The 12,415-nt window shown below is 38.9% G+C and overlaps 1 protein-coding gene across 2 annotated transcripts in view; it reads right to left on the reverse strand.

Moving 5' to 3' along the window:
* Positions 1–4,887: 4,887 nt before the first annotated feature.
* Positions 4,888–12,415, reverse strand: part of adamts17 (ADAM metallopeptidase with thrombospondin type 1 motif, 17) — a 414,984-nt gene continuing 407,456 nt past the window's right edge. For both annotated transcript variants that reach the window (XM_044368214.1, XM_044367415.1), the window contains exon 23: positions 4,888–8,293. In XM_044368214.1, the coding sequence (XP_044224149.1) occupies positions 8,142–8,293 (152 nt within the window). In that variant the 3' untranslated portion in view covers positions 4,888–8,141. The remainder of the gene's footprint in view (positions 8,294–12,415) is intronic.

Raw genomic sequence — 12,415 nt, forward strand, 5'->3', positions numbered from 1 at the left:
GCATACAGCTGCGTGTAGTTGATAAATCTCTGTTGATTATACCATAAATAGTTCAACCATCTACTGTTTCTTGCTATGTATTGGGCAATAGCTATAGTCCATGCAATAAGCAGTAATCCTGCAATACGTCCTGCTATTATCCAACTTTCTCATTGAGCTTGATGCTTCTCAGGTATACCATAAGGCTCCTGATTCCATGCTACAACATATACCTTTTAATCTTTCTTCCATTCTGTAGCTACATCCCATTTTGCCTTTTTCTTTATATCCAGACAAGTAGTGCCCTGTTAGCATAACTGGTGCACACATCCTTGTCAAATTTTTGACCACTGATCTGATCTGCCTGTCTTCTTCACAATACCAAAACTCATCTTCTATGGGGTGGGTGCCATTAGAATAATCAAAATAATCAAACTGACGGGCTTCTGTCTCATTCCTGTAGTAGACAACCTGTTTTCCATTTCCAACAACTTGTTGACATTTGATTTTTGCTAATTGTGTTGTATTACAGACTTTCTGGACTAGTAGTACATTATTTTGACATTTGATTAGGCCCTTGGTGTCTGTCAAGTTTTTGTGTCCTTATTCACAACTTCTTCCAGCTCCTGACCCCTTACAATGCAAAAGGGAAATGTGACATCGTCAGGCACTTGTACCGCTGGTGGCACCAAGAATTCTTCCTCTTGCTTTGTTCTATTCAATATTTCTGGGCATAGGTGGTACCCCATCTGGACATGGTCTCGATTGCGCCTCAGGCAGCACAGGACCTGGCTGCCACCCCACTAACATTTTGCCCAGAGAGGAGTACCCCACCAACCTGTGATCTGACCTGTGATCGAGCATGACCTGTGTCAGCCTGGTTTGAAGGATAACTATAACAATTTCCCACATGACCAGGTTGTTGCTTCAATAAAGCATGGTAAATTGGGAAGCTCAGGCATTGTGGCACAACAGTGGTTAGTTTATTCAGCTAAAGTTAGAGACTGTTTTGCTTCTGTTGCTGGCTTTTTGGCAAAAATTCCAATGAAACTGCTGGGAAAGGCTGGGCTGATTAATGGATGGGCTTTTCTACATATAAGAAAGGGACAGAGCAGATTGAGATGCATGAAAAGTCCAGTGCGCATCGTGAGGCAGAGAAGTCATATTTAATGACAAAGTTCTGTATTACTCAGGACAGCACCATGGTTGCAGAGCTGTTAAAAGCTGAGAGAGAGCAGGTGGAAAGGAACAGGAGGATCTGACGCCTCTCTTTCTTTAGCTTGACAGGGCCTGGCCTTCCGTGGCCACAGGGAATATGATGGGCTGGGTGCCCCTGACTCAATTGAAGGGAACTTCCTGGAACTTCTGAAATTATTGGCAAACTACAACTCAATCCTTGAGCAGCACCTGACAAGCCCAGTAAGCCATATAACATACCTCAGCCACCATTCACAAAATGAGCTTATCGAAGCTCTTTTGGTGAGACACTGAGCACTATAATAGATGAAGTCAAGGCAGCAAAATGTTCCTCTGTTATTGTAGACTCAACCATAGACATAACGAGAATAAATTACTTTTCTTTATCACTGAGATATGTCACCAAAACAGGCAATAGCATTGAACACTTTATGAAATTGTTTGACGGTGGTGCGGAGTCGTTTTATGAACTTCTTATAAACACACTCACTAAGGACATTAGTCTCAATGTAAATCACATGTGGGGGCAAGCATAACATGGGGTGAGGATGAGTGAAGCAAAACTGTTCCGACAAAGCATTTTATGTCCACTTCTGTGCACATAATAATGCTGCGTGTTCTTTGTGTAGCACTAAAGGGTTTTTTGGTACACTTGAAACCTTGTACTGCTTTTTAACTTTGAGCCTTCCGAGGTTTAAAGTACTAGAAGAACAGGATAACATGCAATGGGAGAGAACTGTTCTAATGCTGAAGAGCCTGTCAGACAAAAGTTGCACTTCAAGGAAGCAGGCCACAGAAGCTGTGATACAGAGCCTGCCCGCAATGCTCAAAGCCCTGCACCCTATCAAGCACCATAACCACAGTGTTGTGGAGGAATGCTGATCAATGGTCAACTCATCAGGAAGAAGAAAGTGTCCAGCAGCCTTGATGTCTTATACTGAGAATATTTATTGAACACTTGGTCAAGTGGAGAACAGAAACAGTAAACATCAAGGTGTTCTGCACTTAGATGCTGTCTCTTCCCGTTCTGACTTCTGAAGGTCTGACTTTTAGTCTTTGACCCCAACAAATCATCCCACAATGTGAAAAATTAGTCTATTGGTTCATTTAGTTTCTAAACAAGGAACTGCACTTTACTCGTGTTAGTTCAGGTCACATTGCATGGAGCTTCAGGTCATCATCAGCACATTCTGGTTTGAATGTCTGATTATGCCCATGAATCTACTCATTCACTTATCTGTGTTGTGTGGGGAGTCTCGGGCCATCTCCCTGACCTTGGTTACCGGGACGACGCTGGTTCACTCTTTATCAGAGTGGCTACTGCTTTCCCCAAACATCCAGACAGTTACTCTGAGTCTCAAGGAGAGGAGAGAATGTCTCCTTCTGCTTAAGAATCATAGTGTGACCCCAAGGCCCATGCTTGACCTAGTATAACCCAATTTGTATCCCCTAAAGTTAGGATTTTTCCATGACACACAGCACACCCCAGGCGGCCTCTGAAGCCGATGGCCTGCTGTCAAAACTCAGCACATTTGAGTTTAAATTCATGTTGGTGTTTTGGAATGATTTACTTAAGAGGACATACATCTTGTCTAATTATCTGCAAAAAGAGTCACTAGATGTTAACACTGCCGTGGATGTCATTGACACCGCTATGACTCAGATCAGAAAATTTCGCACAGATGAGGCCTTTGACATCATGGAGAGCACCACAAAAATGATGGCCAGAGAAAGCAATGCAACCACTGAGTTTGCAGAGTAGAGAGTTTGCAAGAGGAAGAGGCATTTTGATGAGGATGCAGAGGATGACCCAGTCCAGGACAGTAGAAGTTGCTTTAAAACCGAGGTTTATTTTACATCCTCAATATTATGTTGGAGCAGTTTGAGAATCTATTTTCTGATGTCAAAGAAATGGCAAAAATTTTCATGGTACTCAACCCAAAGTGCTTTGAGCGCCCTGATGCTGAAGAAAAAAGTACTGGAGCTTGCACGTTTCTCTAAGCCAGAAGAAGTTGTGGATAAGTTCCACTCTTTTTGTACCTTGTTTTCTGAGTTAGCCATGGTTCTTAATGCCATGGTTCTGATACTGTCCTACCATTCCTCATTGCCAACAACATGGATTGAGCATACCCACATCTGACCATTCTCCATAGAATTTACAAACCATTCACATCAGCAGCACCAGTGCTGAACGAAGTTTCAGCCATCTGAGGCTCATTAAGAGCTATTTGTGTTCCTGCATGGATGAGGCCAGACTATTCAATCTTACTTTGCTGTGTGTTGTTAAACATTGATAAAGACAAAGCGGTTGGCAGGTTGCCACTATGGAGGAGAGGAGGAGGAAGTTTTAAAAAAGGGCCATCACAATATGTACAAAGTTCATTAACCTGAAATAGACCGCCATGTCTATTTCATATTTGATTATCTGTATCATCTGTATTGTATATTTATTGTATAATTACAGCATTAACTGTTGTATATGCTTTTTTATCACCATGTAGTATGTTCTTAACTAAACATATTATATATATATTATATATGTACATATTGTGTTATTTTTTATTATTCTAGGATGGCTAAAAATATCAGGCAAAGGGACTGCCGATATAAACTAGCATTTTGGCTAACATGGGTACATTTAATTTTCTTGAATGTTTATTAATACACATTGTCCTTTTTCAAATAAAAAAAATTAATTAAAAATTAAATTAAAATAAATTAAAATATGCCTTGTAGTTAGTGTCTATTTTATATTTGAACATGCCTTGTATAGTTTTATAGACCACCATGTCTATTTCATATTTGAATATGCCTTGTATAGTGTTATAGACCGCTATGTCTATTTTATACTTGAATATACCTTTTATAGTGTTACAGACTGCCATGTCTATTTCACATTTGAATATGCCTTGTATAGTGTTATAGACCGCTGTGTCTATTTTATACTTGAATATACCTTGTATAGTGTTATAGACCACCATGTCTATTTCATATTTGAATATGCCCTGTATAGTGTTATAGAGCGCTGTGTCTATTTCATATTTGAATATGCCTTGTATAGTGTTATAGACTGCTGTGTCTATTTTATACTTGAATATACCTTGTATAGTGTTATAGACCGCAATGTCTATTTCATATTTGAATATGCCTTGTATAGTGTTATAGACCACCATGTCTATTTCAAATATGAAATAGACATGGCATATATATATAGGTATAGTGTTATAGACTGCTAAATCTATGTTATTCCTATGTAAGAAAGATGTGGTCGTGAGACAGTACACTTGGCCTGGTGGCGTTCAGCACCAGCTCTTTGTGCTGTCACTGTGGTGCTGAACAGTGTGCTGTCCTCGGTGTTAAATCATTTGAGTGCAACTGGGCAACGTGTTCTCTGTTTTTGTTCTTCAGAACAAATTTGTCTGACAAAGTAGCTTCACTGTATGTTTTCTTAGACATAGGCTTGTTTGGCTCAATAGGTGGCAATTTGTGTTTATGGATAGGACAGGACAGGATATATCAGTTATTTTACAGTTGTGAATTTTAAAATGACTTTATCAGAAGGGCCTCTCTAGAATGCTCTGCCCACTCTGCGCTGAGGAGTCTAGCTCCACCCCTGCATGCCACCTCTTGGCTATCTTTATACCGAAGCACAGAGCAGACAGTGCAGTGTATGGCAGGGTGCTGTGAGGAAAGGAAGAGGGGTCTGCAAAGAACAGTCTGAATTCTGGTTTAATAACAAATGCATATAGCTTAATACTCTAGTGGGTCATACAGGTTTCTTGTTTGATGTAAAATCACATTATTTATTATGTAACCAAATAAAAGAGTAGACAGTAGACTTGAAATATAGAATTTGATCTAATCATTCAGGTTCTTGCTCAGAATAGAATACTGGACACAAACTGGATGACAGTACAAGTATAGAGTGACTAATACACAGAACAACAAACAAATGGTTAAGTCCCTATATAAACAGATTATTTACTGTGTTCCAAATCAGCACCATAAAACACATGTAGTGGCAGTTTATGTATCAAATATAGTGTGTGTGCAACTAGAAAAGTACAGTACGAGAACAATGCTGATGTGGTGCATATTTGCAAGCTGGGAAAAGTTAAAACACTGGAGGTCAACAAAAACAAGACTTAGAGCTACCGTTAAGTTGGTCTTTAGGTCACACTGGTCAGATGTGAAAAGATTTATTATTTAGATCACTGTGCTGGTTGCACTGAGCGGCTCAAAGGCAGAATTTCAGCTTAAATTCAATAATAATCAATATGTTTTAATCATAATCCCATTGTCTTTCAAGTTAATGTGGCTGTCTATATCTCGTTATATGTGCCAAAACTTTTAACTGCTATAGCGCAGGTGATGTATAAAACCCATCAATTACAAGCATTATCTTTCTCATATATGATGGTAAAATGTAATATGAACTAATTTCTTTGTGTGAAAAGCCAACACTGAAAAGGTTTATATTTTGTCATCAACTTAATTCTTAATTTGCATTGTCTAAAGACCTCAGTATGCTTCAAACAGTCAGATTATCTACTAGCATCTAAAACCCTCTTTCCCATGGCAGAATCAGGGGAGGGCTGCATCTGACAATTTTTGCAACTTTCTGAAGCAGCCAATCCCACCTTCATACAGTGATTGGCCAGGCCTGTGAAGGAGTGAAAGTAGGCAGGATTTGAACCTTTCTCTGAATTTCTTGTCATTCTTCAAACAACTACTTCTGTCATTTTTTGTGTTAACATGAATGGTTAAAGGAGATGGTATGTAACTGATGCTGCTGGTTTAGTGTAAAGCAGCAGCTGGAAATGTTTAGTTTTCATTCACTTTGAACAGAAAATACAGCTCAGATACAGCAGAAAGCAACCAGCAAACAATGAAATAAAGCTTATATGTAGAGTAGGAATAGGAATGTAAGTGTGACACTTAAATCTAAACCTCACAGATTCTGTTGGAAACTAAAAAACAATTAAGAGTTGAACAAAGAGACTTTTAAGAACGGATCTTTCACTCAAGTCACCAGCACAGACAGGGCTTTTGGTTTGAGAAAAGACAATGTCAGGTTGGCTGCGGCAGCATCTGTCCCCTGTTGAAAGGCTGCACTGGAAACACATATAGCAGTGGTAGGCAAATAGTGGCCTGTGGGCTAAATTTGGCCCGGCAGAAAAGATATTCAGACCCCTGAAGAAAGTTTTGACTTTTATAATTTACAACAAAACTTTTAAAAATTTTGTTTATAAATCTACTGTAGATAACAAAACAAATACCAAGGCTTCTGTAAACCCCAATTATTGCAATATAACCTTGTTACATCTAATACTGTCCCCACACAAGGAGAGGCATTAAAACTATAGTTGCACCATACTATTTGAACAGTACATGTTGCTGAAATGAAGTCTAATAAACCTACCACAAATTAAAATTTAATGCGTGAATTCTAACACTGTTTGATTTCCACAACTATGTGACCCTAACAGATTTGTTCTTCATGAACATAAATGGTTGGACAAAAACAGTGTGTTGATACAGTTTTTTCGCTCCAAGATTAGATCTTAAATCAATTAAAAGAAATAAACAAAACATATAGCCCTGCGTTTACACTGCACTAGTTAACAGCCCCAATGAAAAATCCTGAAAAAACTGGACCATGGTTGAAACTAATTGCTGACCCCTGACACACAGTATGATCATGGCTTGGAGCAGCACGGAGTGAATAAAGTGAGCTTAAAAAGGCAATGTATAGTTAAAATGAAGTAGCACATACAACATGTCATCTGACCATGCCTGAAGGCCACAGTATTTATAGTTGTTCTGAACAGCCACAATCAAATGCAGGGTAAAAGTCTGTCATCATAGAGAGGGGGGAGATATGATAATTTGGGATAAGGGTGCACACTTTGGAATAGTCTCTCATAGAAGGTACTACACTCAGTTGTACTAATGAAAGCGACTGAAGTAGTTGTGTGAAGAATCAAAAAAGAGAGAGTAGTTTAAATCCTGCTATCATCTTTATGGTGACACATCTGAACATAAAGAGGGCCTGATTTTCAGATTGTTAGTTTGGAAAGTTGGAAAGTTGTCGGTCACAGGCATCCACCCAGAGTCCACCATCAGAAAGGTGTGTGGGGAGGGCATTTCAGGTGCTGTTCCACTATCCAACAAGCACATCAGTTGAAGCATACTGATGTCTTTGCATTTTCTGTAGAAAAACTGTATCTGTTTTTTTTTTTATATGTCTCACCTGATGGCCCACTTACCCGAGAAGATTGCCTCTGAAAAGAAACACACAACCATGTACCTATAGAGTGTATCTTTATGCTCCGACCATGTTCTGCTACATGAGCTACTGATGGCCCTCCAACAGACCTGTGGATCAGTGGGTCTCCTCTCGTTAGCTGGGGTGATTCACTGTAATCCTACAGTATTTTAGCATTGCTCCTGATCAGCAATTACGCATTATTACATTATACTTAATTATTACTAAGTATCATCATTTTACTTATATAAACCTATAACAGTTATTGGAAATTGATACAATTAGCCATAATACAGCAAAACAGAGTAAAATATTAACAGCAGAGCATTAAGGAAGATATGGGAGGAGAGAGCTCTTGCTAACTCATTTTCTGATGATATCTGCTACACCTGGCAGAAAAAATCAAGCACTTATTTTAAATCATTCTATGCAATGGACTGACGTTCTAAAGGCTACCCCATTTTTTGTTGTTGTTTTGTTTAGTTTTTTGGTGTACAGACGACTTTTCAAGTCTTCATCAAAACTTAGAAGCTTACAAGCCGATTTCAAATGTGCACTTCTGTGTTCACTTCTCATTTTCTTTTGTAAATATAAAGAGTTCCATCAATAATAGATATTGTTTTCTTATAACATTTAACAACATTAAAAAAAATAACATAAAAAGCACTAGTTGGAGTATGGTAGGTGCATTTGGTCATTAGCTCTTGTGCAGTATCTTCTTAGCATAAAAGTCCTTACAGGTTTCACAGCAGCGCTGGTACCACCTCATGTCCTGACAGAGGTTCTTCTCTCTGATCACATGGCAGTACACTATCCACTGGTCCCCCATGCATTTGTAGGTCAGAGCAGCTGGAGGGGGGACAGGAGAGAGGGGGGACAGGAGAGAGGCAGGAGGTCAATGTACAAAAGTTGAAACACAGTTACAGTAAGTCTTCCAAGCTAAACAAAAAGAAAAAATGAAAAAAAAAAACAAAACATGTTTCTCATACAGATGTATCATATCTGTATTTTCTGATTTGATGCCCCTATTGGCAGGATGATATTCTCTATACCTTCTGAAGAATTTAGTAAAAGAATAATCTCAAGGTTTTCTGATATGTTACCTTTTTGGTATTGGTTTAGTTTGGTTAAGGCTAAAAAACATTACGTGGTTAAGGTGAGGGAAAAATCCTGTCATGGCTGGAAGAAGCTGTTAAAACCACTGTTGGAGTGTTAGGGTGTGATATGTGCTGCAAAGAACAAAAAAGTCTTTCTGCTGTTTAGACAATCCTTGTCACAGTTGCAAATGATGAGAGCTCACTCTCCAAGCTCAAATATACTAAAAACAATTGAGTGCAGTGACACAAGAAAGGCTGAGTGAAGTGTCATACCAGCAAAAAAGTTAAAGAGATCCTGGCTGCAGACACAAGATGACATTCACAGCAGTTGTATTTCGCTTGATGGCAGAAGCCTATTCCGCAAAACTTTTTTTAATAAATACTTTATTTAAACAGACAAGTCATTACGTTTGTTCCTTAACCTTTTGACAAAAACCAATAGTTTTTCCCATAACCTTTATTACCTTCATTTAAATAGTCTTTAATAACTGAAGCCAAAAAATGTCAGCCATTTTAACATGTTTGTAACAATGTAGATCTACCATTTTGTTTCACTATTGAGTAATTAAAAAACTATTTTAGATGTATGAATTTACATTTGTGAATATGATATTCATATTCATATTTATATTTTTTTTTGTTGTACAAAAATACTGAGCAAATCTAACAAAAAAGTACAGCTGCAAGCAGTCATGAACACACTGGAGGGAGCAGCAGTGGTACTGCCACTGGAGGTCGGTTAACATAGCTCTGACTTTTCAGCATTATCGGACAATGTGTGAATGGATAAAGTATTATCCTGTGTGCAGTGCATGGCACTAGAGATGACATACTGGATATTGTGTATACATTTGATGAACTATGTCATTTAGGTTTCACTTGCCTGTAGACAATACTGCATAGGTGAAATATAAATGCAGCAATACATTTTTTCAGAGGGCAACTAACATGGATATACATTTTCATGAATACTGGACATAAAATGTCACTTCCTGTGTCCACTATGTGATGCCTACTATTTATACATCATGTTTCTATATATCATGTGTAGACCACCATGTAAATTTCATGTAAATCGGATGATGTTTGTCACATAAAGCTGACTTCCTGTTGCCAGTAGGTGGCATTATGATTATGACTCAATATTGACATGTAGATGTGTTCAGGCCTGGACTCTTATAAAACATGAGAAATTTGGGCAGACTTGACATTGTAAAGTGGAGTTACAACAACGTCCTATTTAATGCCCCAAACATGTTTTGGGCAAAACTGACGCCATGTCAAGGGCATTCCATGAATATTAAAAAGCTTCACAATTTAGCATTGCAAAGGTCTTTAAATGTCACCTACCAAATTTGAAGTTGCTTGGGTTAAATCTCCAGAAGGAGTTTGTTAAAGTACGATACCTGTCAATGACTTCACTTTGTGAAAGAAACGCAAAGTAGATTAAAAATGGTGGACTTCCTGTTGGATTTAGGGTAAGGCTCCAAGAAGCTTTTTTTAAAGACTGGAGATGTTACATCTCCCGATCAAATTTTGTGCATGTAAATCAAATTTAAAGGTCCAGTGTGTAATATGTGCGGTATTTAGCAGCCTCTATCGGTGAGGTTCTAGATTGAAGCACTCTGCCGCTCACCCCTCCCCTTCCTAAGACTTTGGAGAGGTTCCAGAAGCTATGGTGGCCTTCAAGGACAAGAAGCTATTTGCTGAAGATGGCATCATTCACGACAGGTTCCAGCGTTTCTTCAAGGTCAAGTGATGAGGTGAAGATGTATTTATTTACTTAGTCTATAATACTATAGGTTATAGCTCACAAGTTAGATAGCAATTATGAGTGTTTTATTGTTTTGGTAATACAAGCTAACATTAGCGACATAATGCTAAACAAAACTAACGATTATTTTATTCTAAAGTTAGGCATTATTGATAGTGAGATAGCATTGGGAAGATAACATTACATATTTATTGTCCGTTTGCAGAGTCAAGTACCGGAGGTTAGAGGGAGAAGAAGAGGGCGAGGACGAGGATGAGGTAGAGGTGCTGCTGCAGGCAGGGCCAGGCGAGGGAAGAGAAGCAGGAAGAGAAGAAGAGGAGAGGCTGGGGACCCTCCAAAGGGACCGAAGGGAGGCGACTGAGGTTTGTAATGTTATTTATAAAATCATTTTATCATATTACTACCTGATCTGCACGATATTAAAAATACCAATACAAAGTGGTATTTACAAAGCAGCTCTGTGCTTTACATCACTGTAGCCTGTATAGTTTGATATGTTATCAGTGTAACGTGAGTCAGTAGCCCCTTTTACACAGCCTGTTCAAGGTGAGAATACTGCGCCTGTTATCCGCCTAGCTGTTCTGTATGGCGGGTGGTGGTAGTCGGAGCAGATAGAGTGCGTGTTAATGTGACAGCCGGCACGGTGGGACAGAGAGCTGACGCTGTTCTGTAGAGCCCATGTTCAGACCAAATCAGGTGTGCTCTCAGCTGCTCTCCTTTTCTCTCGTCTTTTTTAAAATAAGTCGGGAAGCCGACAGAAAAGTCTAACTCAACTTTTAAAGTTATCAAACGAAGAGAAATGTTCTCCCCTTGTCCTAATAACGTCTTTGTTCTTCCTTGTGGCAGAGTTTATGATCAGTCTGATCTCCATCATGCCTCTGAATCCTTTATGCCGGCTTTGCATGGTTCAGTGTAAAAAAGGAAAGGCTGCTCAAAGGGATCCTCTTTATGGCTATAATGTGAGTTCTCTGTATAAAAGAGGCTACTGAAAACATCAGCAACACCACTGAATGATTATATAAATACTATATAGGAACAGCATCATGAAGCAATATTTTGATTTTTTTCCAATCATGTTATTGTTGTAGACATGTTTGGGAAACGCTGCCTACAATCCATATTCTGCACTACCATTACCATATTTCCAACATAATATAATATGTACATACTTACAACTTATAAAACCTGATGTTTTTTCCTGTGTTTTATTTTTTCAGAGACTTCTAGAGGACATGACCCTGGAGGAGCACAGGCAGCTCACCAGCGAGCTCCTTCAGTGACAGCCAGGGTTAATTTTTGATGCCTTGATGATGCATCAGCGCAGGCATGGTGTCCCACCATTTGCAGGAGTTCCAGGGGTACCATGGTGTACTTGTGGTAACTGTAGGGACATGCCTACGGACCGGGACAGGAAATGCTGTGGCCAGGACCCTGCAAATTGTGTGAGCCTAATACTGTACTTCTCCCAGTGCTGCCTTGAAGAAGGTTTTTTACGCATTCACAGGCAGTACCAGGAGGACATTACGGTATTAGGCCAAACCAGGGAGCCTGGGGAAGACAAGCGGGAGTACCATTATGCTGCCCATAGACATCTCATCTATTGGCAGCATGGCTCTTTAGGCCAGGGAAACCGACTTGTTATCCCCAGTTGCTGTGTTTGGAGGACAGTACACTGGTTTCACACCTGGCCTCTGAGTTTCCTTCCAGGCCCTCTGGAACGTCCACACAGTATCTCAAGTACTCACACACCTGCCTGTTCATCATCAAGGTGTCAAATCATCCCTTATTTATTTGTTACATTTTTGATATTTTATTTATTGTATTTGTTCTATAGATTCTCTATATTTATTTATTGGATTTACTGGATAATTATTACATTTGTTCAATTTAAATTTGGAAGTTTACAAAATAAAAAGATATTCATCAGATGTATGCGCTGTAATTATTGCAATGATATACTTATACAATAGCTATGATGGTACTTCCCTACAGTGTCAGTATATTGTCACTACCACTTTGGGTTATATTAATTTATATTTTCATTATAGGGGACAGTTGTATTTTACAAGTTGAAATACTATATTTGTGTAAAAAACAACA

The sequence above is a fragment of the Thunnus albacares genome, chromosome 1 (genome assembly GCF_914725855.1).
Source record: "Thunnus albacares chromosome 1, fThuAlb1.1, whole genome shotgun sequence".
Classification (NCBI taxonomy): domain Eukaryota; kingdom Metazoa; phylum Chordata; class Actinopteri; order Scombriformes; family Scombridae; genus Thunnus; species Thunnus albacares.